Raw genomic sequence first — 23,432 nt, 5'->3', positions numbered from 1 at the left:
CGCCACATTGGTCGATGCGGAGAGTAGGAAAACAGCCGATGCAGGTAATTAATTGTTCAATTCTGGAGCAACATTTGAAAAGGGCCCAAGAGGTCTTGTGTCTTTTTTCTAAAACGCTCCGTAGGGCATAACAGCAGCCCGCCCACGCAAATGAACACCGTTATCCGAAAGATCGATGTTTGCTCTATCTGATAACGGTCTTAGTTTTTGTGAGTAAGCTGAGGGGGGGCTCAGGAGCGACGTGTGAAGTCATTGTTTACCAATGCTTGTATGCCCTTTTCAAATGTTGCTCCAGAATTTCGCATTTCATTATCTCGTTTATCTGAGCAGCAATGTGCTCTCGAACGCCACTAAGCGAATCGGCGAGTGAAGAAATCTACTTCGTCTCCTCTTCGAACTTTTGTGCGTTAGAAAGCAGTACATTCTGCTCGCCACTGTAGTGGTGGAACATAATACACACATCGAATAAGTGAGGCTTTCGTCTCACTGTGAAAACTGTAAATCATAGGTGGTACTCCGATACTCAATCGGATCGAGATAAATAAAGTAGAACCTTATAGTCAGTACTCTGCACAAGACGTATTTTATTATCATCCGGAAAATGGACTTTTTCCCGTTTATAACAGTGGCGTACGAGGATGAAGTACGTTTTTTTTTCAATAGTTTGTTTTAATAAATGTGGCTTGTTAATTTATTAGTGCTTTAAGTGCGTGCAATCGGCCTAATTAACGGGTTTTACGTGTATCCGCAAGTTTATACATGCAGTGCAATAGTCCAATAATTTTCCTACGTGATGTGTCTGGTTGATGAACAGGACATTTTTCTCAATGACAAATTGTTTTTACCTGTTGCAACAGATTTTTGTTACATTTTGTGTGACTTTACTTATGTTTTGTGCATAGAGACGGACATAGAGAAATCACAACATATTTTTGTGTTGCACCATTTTGAATCTGGCTTATAGATTCTTTTATTTCAACCACTACGACAATTTCGAGGACCATTTTACCTTTCCTTTTTGTTCTAAGTGAGCCCCTGGAAGAGGATTACCGCCATGGTATCTTTGCAGCCCGAGAGTGAGTGGTACTGTTTTATGAGCAACAAAACCGCAGAGGCAGAGAGGCTCCACAGTGAGAATGAGTAACACCTATCAACGAACGTTATGATCAGCATGCACGGAGAAATCAAACTACCTAATTTTTGGGTTGATTTTACTCAAAGCTGAGTATATCGAATAAACTAGTTACCCAAAATTAGGTTGTTTTCCCTCTTTCCCTCACCGATGTTGTCAAAAACAAACAGAGATGCATCTACCCAACGGGGGTCCTTGAGCCCAATAAGCCAATTTTGGGTAAATGCAGCTTTACTCAAATTTGGGTTGAATGAGGGGGGGTCTTGGGTTGAATTTACCTACTCTTAAGTAAATGTTTTTGCTGGAGGTGAAGGCAATTTACCTAGTGTGAGTTTAATCGATTTACTCAAATTTGGCTTATTGGGCCGAACTATGGGATTGCGTCAAAAGAACTCAATTTTGGGTAGTTTGGCGGTTCCGTGTGGACCAGAAGTCAAATACGTGTTAAACACAATCAGATGTCCAGAGACAAACGTCAGCTTCAGCGGAACAGTGAAACAATGCCATCGTATCACAGATGTTTGTTGTTCAGCATGTGCGAACCATAGCTACTACACTGACGGAGTTTGTGGAAACAAAGATGCTGTTTTTTTTTTTAGTGTGATAGATGTATCCTGTTTAGATTTTGTTGTTTTATGTAACATAATTTGCTATTTTTGTACGTGTGTTTCCGTCGGATGGTAGTTTGTGCAACATTATGTAGTTTTTTTTAGTGGCCGGTGAAGTTTATTTTTAAATACGTTTTGTGTTCCCGGTTCATTTTTTCCACGTACTATTTTTGTGTAGTCGGACACCTGACACTTTTGTATTATTTTTAAGTAGCAATAATTTGTGTGATCATTATTTTTACCAGTCATTAATGACAAATGATTTTTGTTTTGAGTGTGTATAAGTTTTTTTCTAGCTTTGCAATATGACAATTTTTTTTTTGTTTCTGGGGGAGGAGATCCTGTTAGAAATTTAAGTAGTTTATCAACTTTGTGAAAAAAAATGTTTATGTGTTTCACAATGAAAACGTGCAAATAATTGAATGACCATAAGTTTATAAAAGTATGTTTCATAGCATACCAAGCACTATATTATCAAAATGATTATGTTAATCAATCAGAATCAAAACTTTTCGAATACTATATATTTCCACTTAAGGGTAGAGGAGTTGTAGTGGTGGAACATAATACACACATCGAATAAGTGAGGCTTTCGTCTCACTGTGAAAACTGTAAATCATAGGTGGTACTCCGATACTCAGTCGGATCGAGATAAATAAAGTAGAACCTTATAGTCAGTACTCTGCACAAGACGTATTTTATTATCATCCGGAAAATGGACTTTTTCCCGTTTATAACAGCCACAACACTGGCTTGATAAACAATCATCACATTTGAACGCTACATTTTCGTTCTCCGTAATTACCTTTGCCACTGCTTTGGTCAGAGATGTGCATTTGTAGTGGACTACTTTTGCACATCCACATCCCGAACAGCACAAGGGTAAATCGCTTGGAAGCACATTACCACCACATAGACTACACTCAACCATCGCTGGAGCCTATACACAGATACAAAACCATGCACACAACACAACACAGAACACAGAGAAGCAATAAAAAATGCCAAATTTGCTTTGCCGCCCGCCAGCACTTACTGCTGCTGGGGTGACAGAAAATCATTAATTAAACACGAACAACCCCCACTGACTATTGGTCTGTTGGCGTCGTCGCGTTAATGCACTTTTCGGCCACACGGCAAAACACTTTTTCCCGCGGCACTTTCACTATTTCACACGTAATTTAATTAAATTTGAAGCTGCACGGCAGAAACAAACTACACTGTCCACCATTACATCAAGATTTTGCCATTACATCAAGATATAGCGTCTTTAACTTTTAATTTGTGTACCGTAATCCGGGGTATCATTGATCAGCGGGGTAACATTGATCGGCTTGACCCACCTCATGAAATCTTCAAACAAGCATTTCACATTGAATCAGTTTCTACTATGGAATGGTATATCGTAATCTGCTATCATTAAGCTATTAAATGACATGCAATTTATGAAAATTGAATTTCATAAACATTGAATTAAATCGATTTTTCCATAACTGTGTTTCGTAACGCAATGAGATACACTGTCAAACATTCATGCTTGGCGTGAATACTAAATATAATATGAGGTTCGAAATCACTGTATTACTTCAATATGATATCCTAGAGTTGGATTTAATAAACGAAACTTATATGAAAATGCTATTTTTCAGTAAAATTTACGATTTATTAAAAGTCGACTATCAATTCATTAAGCCATTGCCTACCTTTAGGCGTTATTCGTGGTTTAGAGGATTTTAATCCCAAAATAACTTAAAAAGCACATTATTTGTAAGAATTTAGACAACATATTCGAAATCAGCGACCCCGAATTTAGTAAGTAAGGGTATTTTCAACACAAATGAACATTGATCACTGACATGATCAATGTTACCCCAAATCAGCACAATCAAAAATTAGATTTAAAAACCCTTTTAAACATGTTTTAAAGTTTTACAATACTTTTTCAAGTAGCTTAACACAAACTCAGAGGGCCAGTACTTCTTTTAAAAATATAAAACATGTAACATTTGCTTTAACAAGGGGGGGTTTCTATTTCAAGTAATTCGAGTTTAGATGCATTTCGCCATACAAAATTAAATTGATTTACTCCTGCTGATCAACTGTGGCTGCGCGCAAAGTGGGTAGTCCATTACTAGCAATCGTATGGACATTACATTGACAATCAAAAGTTCATTGTTTATACAGATCATAGGCCATTAATCTCTTTATGGCATCTCAAGGAGACTTCGCCAACTTTGACAAGATTAAAATTAAAATTGCAAGGTTTAGAATGCGATATTCGATACAAGCAAGGAAAGGATAATGTTGTAGCTGATTTCTTATCCAGGCTTCATACAGTGAACGAACCAGAGGGAAATTCTAAGGTTGTTGCTGTCGTGACCAGACAACAAAAACGACAACAACAGCAAGATGAAAAGCATGGAGAGAGAACAAATGCTAAGAGAACAAATGTAAAACGTCCTAATCCTTCCAAAGATGCAGTTGTTAAACATTTAAACCCCAGGCAAAATTCTAACTGGAATTCACATATGGATGGATTAGATAATATTGATCTTGCTATGGATGAACACAATGAGCCAAGCAAGACTATTTTGAACGACGAATTCAAAAACGCTTTAAACGATCAATTGGATATTAAAAGACTTACATTTTCAAAGAATAAAATATCAGATGAGAATATAGATGCAACATTTTTGATTTTGAATAGCAGGTTAGCACATAAAGAACTAAGTGAATGGACTACCTGCTTTGCGCGCAGCCACAGTTGATCAGCAGGAGTAAATCAATGAATTAACTACCGTCGATGGGGGTGACAATGGGTCTGGGGGGTGAGATTGGGTCAAAACAGAGAAACATGAAATTTGAAAAAGCTCATCAACCATCGCTAATTTATATCAAAAACTTTATATTATTTAAAAGAGGAGATGTTTTTACACGTCATGATGCAGAATAAGATGTTTAGCAATAATCGTTTTTTTGTTAAATTTGTGGCTAAACTCATATGATAAAACTACTAGTAAATCACTCGGAAAAAAATTATCCTTCGTAATGTTTCACATATGTACCTAACCATAAATTTTCTTAAAAGTGGTTAGCTGTAGGTATTACCTGGTTGATGCAACGAAAAAAGTGGGCTGTCAATGCACTTTTTATTCAAAAATTCAATATTTTCGACCCTATGTCTAAATATTAAGAATGGGGGTGAGATTGGGTCAAGCAAGTTATTGAGTGCACATAACCCTAACTAAAAATTCAACTTGTTATCCAGTCCCCATTTGATGTTAGAGTGATGCCATGTTTACCGTATCTTCAGAAAGGAATCTTTATTTTAGAAAATATGTTGAAGAAGTGTCAAGCGAGGATCATTCATAAAATACATAAAAAAAACTAAAGAAAGCAGAATAAGTCTACCGTTGTGCTAGGACTCATACAAAATTTATTAAAAAATCCGTTTAAATATTTTTGCAGGAGAGGGTCTAGTAATGTGGAACGTTGTGTAACATAATATTTGAACGACCCTCTATCTTGAGATGGAATGATTTGCTTTGGCAAAATAGAGGCCCGATCATGTACATACGAGTTTATAACGGAGGGTTTGGTTAACATTAAAAAATATATTGTTTTTTTAATCTATCTTTCAATGCGCTTCTCCCTTATTGTAATTCCACTCCTCTTATGGAGGTCGAAACTTTAAATGAGGATGATTATGTTGGCTAAAAATGGCAATACAACATACAAACGTTATTTTACCAAATTTCAACATTTTTTTTCGGTTGTAGTAGCCCTTTTAGGTGGATTAATCATCTTTTTAAATTACCTAAGTTTTTACTCGTCATGGTTACATTTTATTTTAAGTAGGTTTACTAGATATGATCAATAAAATTAACTTATATTCTTAGATAGGCGACTTCGAATACTTTGACCCATTCTCACCCCCTCTAAGGGGTGAGATTGGGTCAATTTTCATCCATATGTAGTTTAGTAAGTAAAACATATAATGTGATACTTTCTTGCTAAACTATCATTACTACATAGAAGAGTATACATACCAAATAAAAAGTTATTCCGACTTCAATTGCATTAGTTATATAATAAACAATCTTTGAGTATCCTTTTTTGACCCATTCTCACCCCCAACGACGGTACATCGGCTGTTTTCCTACTCTCCGCATCGACCAATGTGGCGCTAGCTTCTATGCGCGAATAATCACTAAAAGTAAATCGCAAAAATATTGTATGGCGAATAGCATTTAAAGGCAAATTTATCGAAGTGGAATACATTGTTCGAAAAAATATTTGTTAGTGGTTGTGCACAGTGGTGACTACTATTAAGCCTACCAAATATTTTTTCAGTAAAAGCTTTCTATTTCAAGTAATTCAAGTTTAGATGCTTTTCATCATACAAAATAAAATTGATTTACTCCTGCTGATCAACTGTGGGTGTGCGCCAAGCGGGTAGTCTATTTAATTTTGTATGGCGAAATGCATCTAAACTTGAATTACTTGAAATACAAAGCTTTTCCCGAAAAAATATTTGGTAGGCTTAATAGTGGTCACCATTGTGCACAACCACTACTAAATATTTTTTCGAATAATGTGTTCCACTTTGAAGAATTTGCCTTTAGATGGTATTCGCCATGCAATATTTTTGCGATTTACTTTTAGCGATTTTTCGCGCATAGAAGCTAGCGCCACATTGGTCGATGCGGAGAGTAGGAAAACAGCCGATGTAGTTAATTGATTCGTTGACCTACCACATGGTTTTAAAGATTACTTGAACGGAAATGTACTTTCAATCCCGAACAAAAAGTTATGGGGAATAATTTTAAACGGAAGCAAAAGATCAAAAAGTGATACTAAAGTTTTATTGGAAGAACTGGTTGATGCATTTAGAAATTGTCCTCAATACGTGAAAGATGCAGAAAATGGACTACCCGCTTTGCGCGCAGCCACAGTTGATCAGCAGGAGTAAATCAATTTAATTTTGTATGGCGAAATGCATCTAAACTTGAATTACTTGAAATACAAAGCTTTTCCCGAAAAAATATTTGGTAGGCTTAATAGTGGTCACCATTGGGCACAACCACTACCAAATATTTTTTCGAATAATGTGTTCCACTTTGAAGAATTTGCCTTTAGATGGTATTCGCCATACAATATTTTTGCGATTTACTTTTAGCGATTTTTCGCGCATAGAAGCTAGCGCCACATTGGTCGATGCGGAGAGTAGGAAAACAGCCGATGCAGGTAATTAATTCACAAATTATTTCATTTAGAAATCTACAAACACCTCCAAATTTATTGCAGAAAAGTTCAACAAACAATTTACATTGTATGCTCCGGATAAGGATCGAATGTGGGTATCTCCAGAAGAGAGAGAAACAGTACTCAAAGAATTTCATGATTGCCCGTGTTACCACAGGGACATCGAGAACTGCCAACACGGTCGTCCAAATGTCAGATCGCGAGCTACCGATCTATGTGTGATGGAATGTCTACGGCTGCTCTGCGGCTGAAAAGTCAGTCAGACATTCGTCTATCGTTACTTCGCCAATTTGCACATGCGGTCCATTGTTCTTAACATTAGAGATTAAATTTGATAGCCCTAGTTAAACCTACAGTGAATTTGTTAATTACTACTTATATACTTACATACTAGCTTAACCTAAATTTAATTAAAGCTAGAAAGAAAGGTAATATATACACAAGGGAACATATGTAACATGCGATATTTACAATAACTTTAGTATGTAGGGTTACACCTAATCGTACCGTAAAAGGCGTTGATTGAAAGGCCATTGTGTATTTAACAAAGCGCCACTGAAATGTAAGTTATATTACCCTTATATCTACTTATCAACTAATTTGTACATTAAATTTTCAGTTTGAAGCACGAAAATATAGCTGTTTGGAATCAGTGTGCGGCCTTTCATTTCTAGGTGCCAATAGCCCACTTGGTGGACATGTTGGGAGCAAAAGCAAATGGGAAAATATGCGTAGGGACATAGAAAACTATGTCAAGCAGTGTGATTCTTGCCAAAAGAATAAAATAAGAGCTGCAAATAAAATTCCTTTGAAAATTACTACGACGTCCGCGGAACCTTTTGAGAAGATTTTTATGGATATCGTTGTACTACCAGAATCAAATAGTGTTAATAAATATGGTTTGGTCATACAAGATGATTTGGATAGATACCTAACTGTAGCACCAATGGAAAATCAGGAAAGCCATACCGTCGCCAAAGCATTTGTTGATTATTTTATTTGCAAATATGGTGCACCTAAAGAATTAGTAACTGATAATGGTGCCAATTTTGTTAGCAATTTGATGAAAAATGTTAGTAAAATTTTGAAAATTATAAAGATTACAACTACTGCCTACCATCCCCAAGCAAATCTTGTAGAAAGATCGAATTGAGAATTAAAAATCTATTTACGACAATTCATTGGCGGAGATCACAAAACATGGGATCAAATTCTTCCGCATTTTACTTTCCAGTATAATACGACAATGAATTATCTACATCGGCTGTTTTCCTACTCTCCGCATCGACCAATGTGGCGCTAGCTTCTATGCGCGAAAAATCGCTAAAAGTAAATCGCAAAAATATTGTATGGCGAATAGCATCTAAAGGCAAATTTATCGAAGTGGAATACATTATTCGAAAAAATATTTGGTAGTGGTTGTGCACAATGGTGACTACTATTAAGCCTACCAAATATTTTTTCAGTAAAAGCTTTCTATTTCAAGTAAATCAAGTTTAGATGCTTTTCACCATACAAAATAAAATGGATTTACTCCTGCTGATCAACTGTGGGTGTGCGCCAAGCGGGTAGTCCATTAATTCGTCAACTGGATTTACACCTTTTGAATTACTCTATGGTAGAGCTGCAAGAATTCCGAACTCAATCTGCAGAATGAGAGATATGGAACTAACTTATTGCGATTATGCTGATGAACTAAAATTAACCTTAAAAAATTTTCATGATAAAGCACGAGAGAACTAGGTTGTATCAAAGAAAAAACGAAAAGAAATTTACGATAAACAAACTAATGAATGGCAACCAATGTGGGGTGACATGGTTCTTGTTAAGGCCAATCCCACAGGTACAGGACAAAAATTACAATCTTTATGGAGAGGACCTATGAAGTTGTCAGCTTTCCAAGTGAACAAACAACAATTATTAAAAATGGTAAAAGATTGGAAAAAGTTCATAATAGCAGACTTCGAAAGTATAATGATCAATTAACAGATACATATAACTGCATGTAATATGTAAATTTTAAAATATATCTAACTGATTGAGCATATAAAAATGTAAAAATATTGTTCATATATAAATGAAATATCATTAATTTTGACAAAAATTTGGTCAAATCATTTGATTTCACATATTCTTTTTATAGAAATTTTTGCTTTATTCTTTATTTAAAGTTCTTTAGGATTGACAGTTGTCAATCAGTGTCAGTGTGATAAAGAAGAAGCAATAGCAACAGTTCGGTTTATCCTACAGTGCCGCTAATAAAATCGCTTTAGTGATTCCTAAATCATATGTAAATTCGCATATATATCGCCATCATAGCGTATAACTAATTCCGCGTCGTCTGATTAGTCGCATCAGTCTGAATTCCTCGCATCGTCTGAAAAGTCGTTCCTCTCTACACACATTGCACAGCTACCGAAAGTGTGGCTGCGAAGATGGCAAAAAAAAATGCTCGGCTTCGCATTGTATAAGGCACCCTACACACTACTCAAACGGTTTGACCAACATTGACTCCGTCCCCAGGTTGGTGGTTGAGTTGGTGCTGTGTTTGACCGTGTGTGATGCTGTTTGACGAACCGATTTGGCAGTTCGTCAAACCGATTTGACGGTTGATGGTTTGGTTGACAAAAATCAAACCAGTTTGATTTTACTCAAACCAACGGTGGGCGGAGCCAATGTTTGACGAACCGATCGTACCGTGTGTAGTGTTGTTGCACAAACATAGTGCGATTTCAAATGGGGGATGATGTTGGTGCAACCAAAGTGACATGTTGGTGCAACACGATTTGGCAGTTCGTCATACGGTTGCAGAAACATTCACTGGTTCGACCAACCTGGGGGCGGTGGCAATGTTGGTCAAACGGTTTGAGTAGTGTGTAGGGTGCCTAACGCAGTCATCTCGGTGCGGCAGAATACCTTGCGATTACCATTACCATTGAATCTGATTCTGGTTCGGCTTGCATCTATTTTCCGGCTAATCGGTGCACAAATAGACGTCACTCGTTCACTTTGCCGTACCTTCACCGAAAGGCAACGTCGTTCTAGCAGCTGTAACAGACCATCCCAAGCCTTTCCAACTAATACCTCTCGGAACTTTAAAGACGCAATCAACAACCTTCAGTTCGAGTTTACCAACGTATTCGGTTCCTTCATCGGTCACGCTGACGAACTATCCGGCGCCAAACGAGATCGAACTAGCAGCACTTCATCGCCTAATCACCCAGAAAGCAGATCAGGAAAGAAAAAGAGTTGATGTTCCGATAGATACATCCGTTATTTCGAATAGTACAGTTCATTCCGTTTCAGGCGTGTCGTCCGTTGAACCGCCAGTGACAACCGTCGGCGCTCCTGCTGCTATGTTTGCCTCTGCTCCCGTTAAACCAAAGGCAGATAGCTCATCTACTGTTTCTGTCACCACCACCAATTCTGCCAACCCCGCCCCCAACGTTACTGCCACCACCACTACCGCCTCCATCGCCACCACCGCCTCCATCACTACCAGCACCATAAATGCTATTGCCGTCGCTCCCGCCTATGATGCCCCACCAATCACCAGCACTATCGAAATTCATGAAACCGCCACCCCAACTCAAGCCCCAACCACCAGCACGTTTATCGCTGGAATCGCCTCGTCAAAACCGCCCACCGCTCCACTTATCAATGAACAAGCTATTCAAGCTTATACGGGTGAAGCGCCCTGTACCGTCCAGGGGCTGCATTAAACACTACACGGAATGTGATATCTTTCATTTCATTACAGTCCGACGACATCTTTTTAATAAACTATATTGAAGTATCACCAACCATCACTTATCTTATATTACAACGATTCACTTTTTCTTATATCACCTTAACATTTTCTGTATTTCTTCACCGAACTTCTAAGTTTAACAATCTAGAAATGCTTCTAGCTTCTTCTTGACCCGACTACTAAGTCCTACCTACAACCTTAGGACAGTATCTAGAGGTGTCTCACAAGACTTATCCGATATGCTGCCTACTCTAACGTTGAAACTGAACACCCCCACTAACTGTTCTCTACGAACTGTCTTCACTAACTGCCCCCGACTGAAGCCAAAGCCTCAGTATTTATAGCCTAAATTTCCTAGCAATGCCCGAACCAGCTTGGGCGTGTCTAAAACTCCTACCAGCATTCTCGTCTTGCCGAAGAAGTCGCGATAATTCCTTACAATGCCCGAACCAACTTGGGCGTATCCAAAACCCTACCAAATGAAAATACTAATGAGTCCAAAACCTAGACCTCTACCTATCCTACTTGTCCTCATCGTGATTAACATCCTTCCAGTGTCGCGAAGCATCAGCGTACAAGTCACAAAAAAGCTGATAAACACCAAACTTGTATCACCCTGTCTCTGCGGTTTCTGATTCGCTCTCTCTACAGTCGCAAACACCAGAAAACACAGATTCCCATCAAAGTCACCCGGTCACCCTTGTTTTGCTACAATCATCCTGACTTGGATACGGCTCATGTGAGTGTCATGACTCTCTCCGTCACCTCAAGCAGATGCACGCGCAACAGCATGTAAAACTATGCATGTGTATTATCACAAGCACGGTACTACGTCATAAATCCTATTCGTTTTGCATAGCTCAGTTTAAACGCACACATTGAGCGCACCACGCAGTTCGCCCTGGCTATGGCAAACGCTTTCACTTCGCCCGTTATGCATCGTTGCTCAGAGAGATTGATTCTCTCGCAACCCGCCTGAAGCATACTCAGCAACTGCTATCGCTGCAAAGCTGCGAAGGGTGGTAACCACAACATGTTTGTCATTCCAGTCGTGACATGCTAGCTGGTTCGTATCACCTTGGGAAGGGTGACTCCAGAAAGCGGTTTAAGTGATTGTCTCGCGATGGTCGCGATTATTCGCAAGACTGCATCCTTCTCTTCTTGAAAACATCACGACTCTTCTATCTTGGGCGTATCCCAAGCCCTACCAAGAATCTTAATGCCAACGAAAAACTTAAATTTCCTAACCACGCCTGGCTTGGGCGTGTTCGCACAAAACCTACTGAGAATCTTTACACACCAAGGCCTACATCTTCTAGCCCCGCCTCACTTGAGCGTATGCAAGGCTTGGGTGTGTGAAAGAATTGAACCCCACTATCGACGTCATCATCGTCCTCCCCATCATCATCATCGTCACCATCATCATCCTCATCGTCTTTGGAATTTGGCACCAAATTCTCCAAAACAAAGCACCCGCTTTGTTATTGAAGTGTACCTTACTTGGGCACAGTGAACCCTAGCCGGGCCCCGGCCGCGGATGTTGGTTGAAATTATACCCCCACATTCTTTTCTTTCAGTTTACTCGAAGTCAAAACAAATCGAGTGCAAAACAAGTCCGGCGCCCTATGCCGCCAATCGAAACAAAAATAAACAATCTTTGTTCAAGCGCGATCAATATCGTTCCATATCGTTCTTTCGGGTTCATTACCCATCGTTGTCCCAAACGTAATTGAAATTGCATCACACCGACCGAACCTAACGCGTTGCAACACGATCGCACCCGGTCACCACCGGACGATGATGGGTTATAAAAACTAGGTCAATAACGAATGGTATGTTTTCCGTTGCTTCCAATATGTCGCGCGTGAGGTAGGTAGACCCTACGGTGAAAATTGAATTTAAAATCCCCCCGGGCAGCTGTTGGGAATGTGGGGTGAAATACATTTTTGTTTTAGTTGAATTAACTTTGAATATCGGAGTGCGTGGGAATATTTAGGTCTATGCACGGGTACTGAGCATGAGCAAGAGCATGAGATGACCGTACAATTCGTAGTTGCTACTCCGTTACTGATCAGAACAGTCAACATTGCACAGGGAACCAAATGGATGGGGCCTGGGTGTAGCTTTCCATCCTCAATGTGCAATTTTGAAGGTTCAAAACTTTAAATTGTCAGTACCGGCGCCGGCCACGTCCTTACGGTCATCGGGAAAGGGAAGGAATGTTGGTGTGACATCCGTTGCTACTAGAGACCGTGTGTACCTCCGCATCCCCACGGTTGTCACAGGAAGGAAGTTTGTTAGTGGGAAGGGAAGGGATAGAAAGTTACACAGATTTGGATTCACATTGGTAAGTGATGTGAGCTATGCAACCCTTGATATGATTTAGTCTTCCGCCAGCCGGCTGTCGGAAGAATACAATAATTTTATTGTATGTTTGTGTATTAAATTTAATTATATACCGGGTATAAATAATTTTTAAACCACGCTTATGACGGATCAATTCGTAATAACGCACGTTTTATCTTATCGTTTCTCAGTCAGAAAATAAACTGTATGCAATTCCGTTTAGTGTTACTGCCAATGCTGAAAAACCGAAACCCGCTCCGTAGCTTTACGAGAAAACTGGACAACTAAACAAATAAAATCGTTGCACTTGAGTTTCACCTATGTTTTTGTATTACTTTTTTTTCGCGTTCCCGTGTTATAAGATTGCGGATAATAAAACCGTTGTACTTATTTATTTTCCGCGAATGTTCGCAACGCGTAATATAAGTTGAAGGTGTGATGCAAAGTATCTAAATACCAAGGTAAGAGATTCCCGCTAATATTCACGGATTAGTGAGAAAAGGAAAAAGGCAAAAAATAGTTATGAAGTTTGCGCTGATTTGTATGGGCACATCACTATTTAGCAAACTTTCTTAAGAAATTAAGCACTCCCATCTTAGAAGCTATTATTTAATTGCATCTGACTGGATTAAATGTGACCTCCATGCAATAAAACAGAAAATATCGCCATTTGAAAATCGGTAACAAAATTTTTTTAATTGATTCTAAACATATTTTTCAGCATTTAGAAACATCCAAACTAACAAAACTTCACAAACTTTGCTGAAATAATGACATTTTAGTGTAAAAACACCAACTTTTCATAACTAACGCAGATGTGTTGGTAAGTCTCATTTTTGACATTTACGGAAATCTCTTACCTTGCTACATATTTATATACTTTGGGTGTGATGAACAAAAATACATTATCGTAAATGTTCGAAAAAGAAACCGAAATTATGGAACTCGGCACGAATAAATCGACGCGGAAAACGTGGTCTACTTGTCACTGTATCGTACGGTAATCTTGACCTTTCTAAAAAAAGGGATACTTCGCCGTTTTGATCGCTGATTGCCTGCTTGTAAATCTGAAATAGAAAAAAGTATTAAATTGTGATACGTTCTCCACTGTTATACATATTTTAGCATATTAGCAGTGAAAAATAAATAGAATAAAAAAATAAATAAGTAATATAAAAAAGTACACCAAATCTTGATCCTGGAATGTGTAGGAATAATATGTATTAAAAATAATGTTTATATTGATGTATCGAAGATTTAAAATAAAAATATCTGTTTAAGGTATTCCACTAAAAGTATCAGAAACAAATTCATATTCAATCACATGTTTTGTGCTAGTGTACTAGATCACTTTTGGGACGACTCGGAAAATGGACAGGTTCGAAGAATGAAGAAGAACGTATGTGGCTGCACGAGCAAGCTTTCAATAGCCGACCTGAATGACACCAACGAGCTGAAGGACGATACGCATCATGCGGGAGCGAGAAAGAGAGATTGAAAAAGAAAAACTCATTTGAATGGGCTTGAACGGGAAAAGGTGAAAAGAGTTGAGTTTGAAGAATGATGTAATCGAGTGATGTTGTGCGCGTTGGTAGGGAAGTGCAAATTCAAAAAAATAAAAAATAAAATGGAGTGCAAAAGAATTATTAATTGTATTTTAATTTCTAATCGACGAATCCCGACAATGGCACAGTCGGTAGTGGTAATCAAAATGTGAGTTTTGAGTGAAAGATTATGTCTTAAACGATTGGTCAGTGGAAGTAGATTTTGTTTTTTTCGATTTTAGTTTGTGTTCCGAATGTTTCAATACAGGCCATCCGGCGGGTGGATGCAAGGTGCTCTGATCTTCGTTCTGATACAGTGATTGTATATTTTTTAGTGAGAAGAAGGACAAAAGTGTTTGTTGAGTGGGATTGCGATGGAGATTTTGGATTGCACTCGGTAAGTTTGGCAGTGGCGAGGTTGTTAGTTATGGAAATTTTTAAGGCGCATCTGTTACTAAGGGTTAAATAAATGAAAAGAAATAGCTCGAGAAATAGTGACTCCAGGAGAAGGAGCATGTAAGTGAAAAAAAAATCAATTAGTCTTTTTAGAAGGGGTATATTTTTTTCCACAGGTGTTTCTTGTGTCACTTTGGGTGTGGACAAGGTGGGGCACATTTTAAAAAATCTGGAATAAGTTAAATAGTAACTCAGTGATTTTGAAGTTTATAAATCCACAACACAACTTAAGCCTGCGTTCGTAGTTTTTGCTACATTGGCCATGTATAGATTTCATAGAACTTATCTCAAAATTGTTGTGTTCATGCAATTTGACCGCAGAAAATAGAGACTCTAAATCCCGAAATATTTATTTTGTGATGAAAATTTTACATGGTTTATCAACAAGCCAATATTTGTTACAACAATAGATGACGTCACAAAGCCGAGCTGTTCACATATGGACTTTATTCTCGCGGAGATACGACAGATTGTTTTTTTTTTGCCAAACTTCGTCAATATGGAAGTTGTACGGTTGATTTTGATTTTGTGTTGTTAAAGTAGAACATAACCGACATTTTCGTATTACAATGGTTTTAAGGCGGAAAACGAGGGTTTATTTTTTTCGCCGCACGTTCAAAGTTCTAATCGCTTGCAAAAGCTCACTGAATTTGCAAACAAACTGAGGTTAACATAGTGCATGCAGTTCTTTATATATTAACAGGAAAGATACATTGCAGAAGTTAAAAAAAAAATCGGCCACGATTGTTGGAAATTATATATCTAGGCAGAGCACCGGACCCAGTTTGATCAAGAAATCCAACTTTAGACCTGAAATGAAAAGTTGGTCGTCGCTTCATTGGGCGTAGATCCGGATGGATCAAAAGGAAGGTCAAAATCCAACTCTAGATCGGAGTTGGTCAGTGTGTCCAAGCTGAGCACTGGACCCGGATGGGTCAAGAAATCCAACTTTAGACCTGTAATAAAAAGTTGGTCGTCGCTTCATTGGGCGTAGATCCGGATGGATCAAAAGGAAGGTCAAAATCCAACTCTAGATCGGAGTTGGTCAGTGTGTCCAAGCTGAGCACTGGACCCGGATGGGTCAAGAAATCCAACTTTAGACCTGTAATAAAAAGTTGGTCGTCGCTTCACTGGGCGTAGATCCGGATGGATCAAAAGGAAGGTCAAAATCCAACTCTAGATCGGAGTTGGTCAGTGTGTCCAAGCTGAGCACTGGACCCGGATGGGTCAAGAAATCCAACTTTAGACCTGTAATGAAAAGTTGGTCGTCGCTTCATTGGGCGTAGATCCGGATGGATCCAAAGGAAGGTCAAAATCCAACTCTAGATCGGAGTTGGTCAGTGTGTCCAAGCTGAGCACTGGACCCGGATGGGTCAAGAAATCCAACTTTAGACCTGTAATAAAAAGTTGGTCGTCGCTTCACTGGGCGTAGATCTGGATGGATCAAAAGGAAGGTCAAAATCCAACTCTAGATCGGAGTTGGTCAGTGTGTCCAAGCTGAGCACTGGACCCGGATGGGTCAAGAAATCCAACTTTAGACCTGTAATAAAAAGTTGGTCGTCGCTTCACTGGGCGTAGATCCGGATGGATCAAAAGGAAGGTCAAAATCCAACTCTAGATCGGAGTTGGTCAGTGTGTCCAAGCTGAGCACTGGACCCGGATGGGTCAAGAAATCCAACTTTAGACCTGTAATGGAAAGTTGGTCGTCGCTTCATTGGGCGTAGATCCGGATGGATCAAAAGGAAGGTCAAAATCCAACTCTAGATCGGAGTTGGTCAGTGTGTCCAAGCTGAGCACTGGACCCGGATGGGTCAAGCAATCCAACTTTAGACCTGTAATGAAAAGTTGGTCGTCGCTTCATTGGGCGTAGATCCGGATGGATCAAAAGGAAGGTCAAAATCCAAATCTAGATCGGAGTTGGTCAGTGTGTCCAAGCTGAGCACTGGACCCGGATGGGTCAAGAAATCCAACTTTAGACCTGTAATGAAAAGTTGGTCGTCGCTTCATTGGACGTAGATCCGGATGGATCAAAAGGAAGGTCAAAATCCAACTCTAGATCGGAGTTGGTCAGTGTGTCCAAGCTGAGCACTGGACCCGGATGGGTCAAGAAATCCAACTTTAGACCTGTAATGGAAAGTTGGTCGTCGCTTCATTGGGCGTAGATCTGGATGGATCAAAAGGAAAGGTTAGAATCTTTATCGATGGAAATGCTAGAATCTTTTCCTGAGCTTGACGCTAGATTGGAGCAATTGAGCTTGAAACCCTCAATCCAAGATAGTGTAATTGAGGTCAGAGATTGTGAGTCGCTCGAAAAGGTAATCTGATAGAAGAATAATGAAGGTGAGGTCAGAGATTGTGAGTTTCTCGAAAAGGTAATCTGATGCAAGAATGATGAAGGAAAGGTTAGAATCTTTTTCGATGGAAATGTTAGAATCTTGTCTGAGCTTGACGCTAGATTGGAGCAATTGAGCTTGAAACACTCAATCCAAGATAGTGTAAGTGAGGTCAGAGATTGTGAGTCGATTGAAAATGTAATCTAATAGAAGAATGTTGAAGGAAATGTTAGAATCTTTTTCGATGGAAATGCTAGAATCTTTTTCTGAGCTTGACGCTAGATTGGAGCAATTGAGCTTTAAAAACCTCAATCCAAGATAGTGTAAGTGAGGTCAGAGATTGTGAGTTGCTCGAATAGGTAATCTGATGTAAGAATGATGAAGGAAAGGTAAGAATCTTTTTCGATGGAAATGTTATAATCTTGTCTGAGCTTGACGCTAGATTGGAGCAATTGAGCTTGAAACCCTCAATCCAAGATAGTGTGAGGTCAGATATTGTGAGTCGCTTGATATGGAAATCTGATAGAAGAATGTTTGAAGGAAGTGTTAGAATCTTTTTCTGAGTTTGGCGCTAGATTGGAGCAATTGAGCTTGAAACCCTCAATCCAAGATAGTGTAAGTGAGGTCAGAGATTGTGAGTTGCTCGAAAGGGTAATCTGATGTTAGAATGATGAAGGAAAGGTTAGAATCTTTTTCGATGGAAATGTTAAAATTTTGTCTGAGCTTGACGCTAGATTGGAGCAATTGAGCTTGAAACCCTCAATCCAAGATAGTGTAAGTGAGGTCAGAGATTGTGAGTCGCTTGAAATGGTAATCTGATAGAAGAATAATGAAGGACAGGTTAGAATATTTTCGATAGAAATGTTAGAATCTTGTCTGAGCCTGACGCTAGATTGGAGCAATTGAGCTTGAAACCCTCAATCCAAGATAGTGTAAGTGAAGTCAGATATTGTGAGTCGCTCGATATGGAAATCTGATAGGAGAATGTTTGAAGGAAGTGTTAGAATCTTTTCTGAGCTTGACGCTAGATTGGAGCAGTTGAGCTTGGTATCCTCAATCCAAGATAGTGTAAGTGAGGTCAGAGATTGTGAGTCGCTCGAAAAGGTAATCTGATGTAAGAATGATGAAGGACAGGTTAGAATCTTTTTCGATGGAAATGTTAAAATGTTGTCTGAGCTTGACGCTAGATTGGAGCAATTGAGCTTGAAACCCTCAATCCAAGATAGTGTAAGTGAGGTCAGAGATTGTGAGTTGCTCGAAAGGGTAATCTGATGTTAGAATGATGAAGGAAAGGTTAGAATCTATTTCGATGTAAATGTTAAAATCTTGTCTGAGCTTGACCTTAGATTGGAGCAATTGAGCTTGAAACCCTCAATCCAAGATCGTGTAAGTGAGGTCAGAGATTGTGAGTCGCTTGAAATGGTAATCTGATGTAAGAATGATGAAGGAAAGGTTAGAATCTTTTTCGATGGAAATGTTAGAATCTTTTTCTGAGCTTGGCGCTAGATTGGAGCAATTGAGCTTGAAACCTTCAATCCAAGATAGTGTACGTGAGGTCAGAGATTGTGAGTTGCTCGAAAGGGTAATCTGATGTTAGAATGATGAAGGAAAGATTAGAATCTTTTTCGATGGAAATGTTAAAATCTTGTCTGAGCTTGACGCTAGATTGGAGCAATTGAGCTTGAAACCCTCAATCCAAGATAGTGTAAGTGAGGTCAGAGATTGTGAGTCGCTTGAAATGGTAATCTGATGTAGGAATGATGAAGGAAAGGTTAGAATCTTTTTCGATGGAAATGCTAGAATCTTTTTCTGAACTTGACGCTAGATTGGAGCAATTGAGCTTGAAACACTCAATCCAAGATAGTGTAAGTGAGGTCAGAGATTGTGAGTCGATTGAAAATGTAATCTGATAGAAGAATGTTGAAGGAAATGTTAGAATCTTTTTCGATGGAAATGCTAGAATCTTTTTCTGAGCTTGACGCTAGATTGGAGCAATTGAGCTTGAAAACCTCAATCCAAGATGGTGTAAGTGAAGTCAGATATTGTGAGTCGCTTGATATGGAAATCTGATAGAAGAATGTTTGAAGGAAGTGTTAGAATCTTTTTCTGAGTTTGACGCTAGATTGGAGCAATTGAGCTTGAAACCCTCAATCCAAGATAGTGTAAGTGAGGTCAGAGATTGTGAGTTGCTCGTTAAGGTAATCTGATGTAAGAATGATGAAGGAAAGGTTAGAATCTTTTTCGATGGAAATGTTAGAAACTTGTCTGAGCTTGACGCTAGATTGGAGCAATTGAGCTTGGAACCCTCAATCCAAGATAGTGTAAGTGAGGTCAGAGATTGTGAGTTGCTCGAATAGGTAATCTGATGTAAGAATGATGAAGGAAAGGTTAGAATCTTTTTCGAAGGAAATGTTATAATCTTGTCTGAGCTTGACGCTAGATTGGAGCAATTGAGCTTGAAACCCTCAATCCAAGATAGTGTAAGTGAGGTCAGAGATTGTGAGTTGCTCGAAAAGGTAATCTGATGTAAGAATAATGAAGGAAAGGTTAGAATCGTTTTCGATGGAAATGTTAGAATCTTTTTCTGAGCTTGACGCTAGATTGGAGCAAGTGAGCTTGAAAACCTCAATCCAAGATAGTGTAAGTGAGGTCAGAGATTGTGAGTTGCTCGAATAGGTAATCTGATGTACGACTGATGAAGGAAAGGTTAGAATCTTTTTCGAAGGAAATGTTGTAATCTTGTCTGAGCTTGACGCTAGATTGGAGCAATTGAGCTTGAAACCCTTAATCCAAGATAGTGTGAGGTCAGAGATTGTGAGTCGCTTGAAATGGTAATCTAATAGAAGAATGTTGAAAGGAAGTGTTAGAATCTTTTTCTGAACTTGACGCTAGATTGGAGCAATTGAGCTTGAACCCCTCAATGCAAGATAGTGTAAGTGAGGTCAGAGATTGTGAGTCGCTTGAAATGGAAATCTGATAGAAAAATATTGGAAGGAAGTGTTAAAATGTTTCTCTTAGCTTGACGCTAGATTGAAGCAATTGAGCTTGAAACCCTCAATCCAAGATAGTGTAAGTGAGGTCAGAGATTGTGAGTCGTTTGAAAAGGTAATCTGATAGAAGAATGATGAAGGGAAGGTTAGAATCTTTTTCGATGGAAATGTTAGAATCTTGTCTGAGCTTGACGCTAGATTGGAGCAATTGAGCTTGAAACCCTCAATCCAAGATAGTGTAAGTGAGGTCAGAGATTGTGAGTCGCTTGAAATTGAAATCTGATAGAAGAATGTTGAAGGAAATTTTTGAATCTTTTTTGATGGAAATGCTAGAATCTTTTTCTGAGTTTGACGCAAGATTGGAGCAATTGGGCTTGAAAACCTCAATCCAAGATAGTGTAAGTGAGGTCAGAGATTGTGAGTTGCTCGAATAGGTAATCTGATTAAGAATGATGAAGGAAAGGTTAGAATCTTTTTCGATGGAAATGTTAGAATCTTGTCTGAGATTGACGCTAGATTGGAGCTATTGAGCTTGAAACCCTCAATCCAAGATAGTGTAAGTGAGGTCAGAGATTGTGAGTCGCTTGAAATAGAATTCTGATAGAAGAATGTTGAAGGATATGTTAGAATCTTTTTCGATGGAAATGTTATAATCTTGTCTGAGCTTGACGCTAGATTGGAGCAATTGAGCTTGAGACCCTCAATCCAAGATAGTGTGAGGTCAGAGATTGTAAGTTGCTCGAATAGGTAATCTGATGTAAGAATAATGTAGGTTAGAATCTTTTTCGATGGAAATGTTAGAATCTTGTCTGAGCTTGACGCTAGATTGGAGCAATTGAGCTTGAAACCCTCAATCCAAGATAGTGTAAGTGAGGTCAGAGATTGTGAGTCGCTTGAAATAGAAATCTGATAGAAGAATGTTGGAAGGAAGTGTTAGAATGTTTCTCTGAGCTTGACGCTAGATTGGAGCAATTGAGCTTGAAACCCTCAATCCAAGATAGTGTAAGTGAGGTCAGAGATTGTGAGTCGCTTGAAAAGGTAATCTAATAGAAGAATGATGAAGGAAAGGTTAGAATCTTTTTCGATGGAAATGTTAGAATCTTGTCTGAGCTTGACCCTAGATTGGAGCAATTGAGCTTGAAACACTCAATCCAAGATAGTGTAAGTGAGGTCAGAGATTGTGAGTCGCTTGAAATAGAAATCTGATAGAAGAATGTTGGAAGGAAGTGTTAGAATGTTTTTCTAAGCTTGACGCTAGATTCGAGCAATTGAGCTTGAAACCCTCAATCCCAGATAGTGTAAGTGAGGTCAGAGATTGTGAGTTGCTCGAAAAGGTAATCTGATGTAAGAATAATGTAGGTTAGAATCTTTTTCGATGGAAATGTTAGAATCTTGTCTGAGCTTGACGCTAGATTGGAGCAATTGAGCTTGAAACCCTCAATCCAAGATAGTGTAAGTGAGGTCAGAGATTGTGAGTCGCTTGAAATGGTAATCTGATAGAAGAATAATGAAGGAAAGGTTAGAATCTTTTTCGATGGAAATGTTAGAATCTTGTCTGAGCTTGACGCTAGATTGGAGCAATTGAGCTTGAAACCCTCAATCCAAGATAGTGTAAGTGAGGTCAGAGATTGTGAGTCGCTTGAAATAGAAATCTGATAGAAGAATGTTGGAAGGAAGTGTTAGAATGTTTCTCTGAGTTTGACGCTAGATTGGAGCAATTGACCTTGAAACCCTCAATCCAAGATAGTGTAAGTGAGGTCAGAGATTGTGAGTCGCTCGAAAAGGTAATCTGATAAAAGAATGTTGAAGGATATGTTAGAATCGTTTTCGATGGATATGTTAGAATCTTTTTCTGAACTTGATTCTAGATTGGAGCAATTGAACTTGAAACCCTTAATCCAAGATAGTGTATGTAAGGTCAGAGATTGTGAGTCGCTCGAAATGGAAAACTGATAGAATTTTCTTTTTCAAATGAAATTCAAGAACATTAGTTGAGCTTATAGCTTGTATCCTAGTGGCTATGTAACAATATCTTTGGTAAGTATTATATCATTTCGTTTTAAATAATCATTGTTTTTCCCTTTTCAGGATTTTATCAAACCGATTATGTTACTAACAGCATATAAATTAAATATAGGGAGTTCTTTGAAAGTTTTTTACTTCATTGTTTTATGTACTGAGTTTAACTTTTTATTACTTTCAAAATATGCCATGGAATTTAAAAAATTGTAAATTATTATATGTAAATCTACGTTTTCAAAATTTATACATAAATCCTTATGTTATATAGGAAAATCATTTCAAATTATATTATGTGAAGAGTAGGGGTGAAGGAAGATGTAGGAATAATATGTATTAAAAATAATGTTTATATTGATGTATCGAAGATTTAAAATAAAAATATCTGTTTAAGGTATTCCACTAAAAGTATCAGAAACAAATTCATATTCAATCACATGTTTTGTGCTAGTGTACTAGATCACTTTTGAGACGACTCGGAAAATGGACAGGTTCGAAGAATGAAGAAGAACGTATAGCGCCAGTCACACGATGCATATATTGATCAATAGTTGGCCGTTTTATGGAAACATTGAATGTATAATATTGTTCAAAAATAGATTGATATCAATCATTCAAATTTTCCCCTATCTTGCGTTTGATCAACCACGCAGCAATATTTCCCCTCCATAGCGCATTTTACTTCAATTTTCTCTACAATATTTCCCCACCTTCAAAATTGTTACATCAATCCTCTCGAAGATTGCTCAAACCGAGGCTCAAACCATGGGTCGAATTATTCCATGGATCAAATGATTGGTTCAATATTTCCCCTCCACATCAACCTATCATCCTTTCAATGCAGCAGCACGTGAACGAGAGCATCATCATTGCTGCCGTGTTGCCATATTTTGTTTTAATTTAAATAAATAGCTTTTGAACTGTATTATACAAAAACACTGTTCGACAAAAAAAAAAACTTTTGCCGTGATCAGAGACCCCATTAGTA

General features: G+C 38.5%; 2 protein-coding genes across 3 annotated transcripts in view; both read left to right on the top strand.

Moving 5' to 3' along the window:
* The first annotated feature begins 601 nt into the window (after positions 1-601).
* On the top strand, positions 602-22,551 carry LOC134290250 (mucin-3A-like). Its single transcript, XM_062857330.1, has 3 exons — positions 602-643; positions 10,107-10,692; positions 22,514-22,551. The coding sequence occupies exons 1-3, from the start codon at positions 602-604 to the stop codon at positions 22,549-22,551; spliced, it is 666 nt and encodes a 221-aa protein (XP_062713314.1).
* The window catches only part of LOC109405673 (regucalcin), a 50,151-nt gene continuing 41,379 nt past the window's right edge, over positions 14,661-23,432 (top strand). The window contains exons 1-2 of one of the 2 annotated variants that reach the window (XM_062845961.1): positions 14,661-14,815; positions 14,889-15,043. The gene's annotated coding sequence lies outside the window, so the exon portion shown is untranslated. Of the gene's footprint in view, positions 15,044-23,432 lie in introns of both variants that reach the window. The other variant, XM_062845960.1, reaches the window with a different exon arrangement.

This window comes from Aedes albopictus, chromosome 1 (genome assembly GCF_035046485.1).
Source record: "Aedes albopictus strain Foshan chromosome 1, AalbF5, whole genome shotgun sequence".
NCBI lineage: Eukaryota > Metazoa > Arthropoda > Insecta > Diptera > Culicidae > Aedes > Aedes albopictus.
The sequence above is the reverse complement of the archived record's forward strand: the minus strand, read 5'-3'. Positions and strand labels throughout refer to the sequence as shown.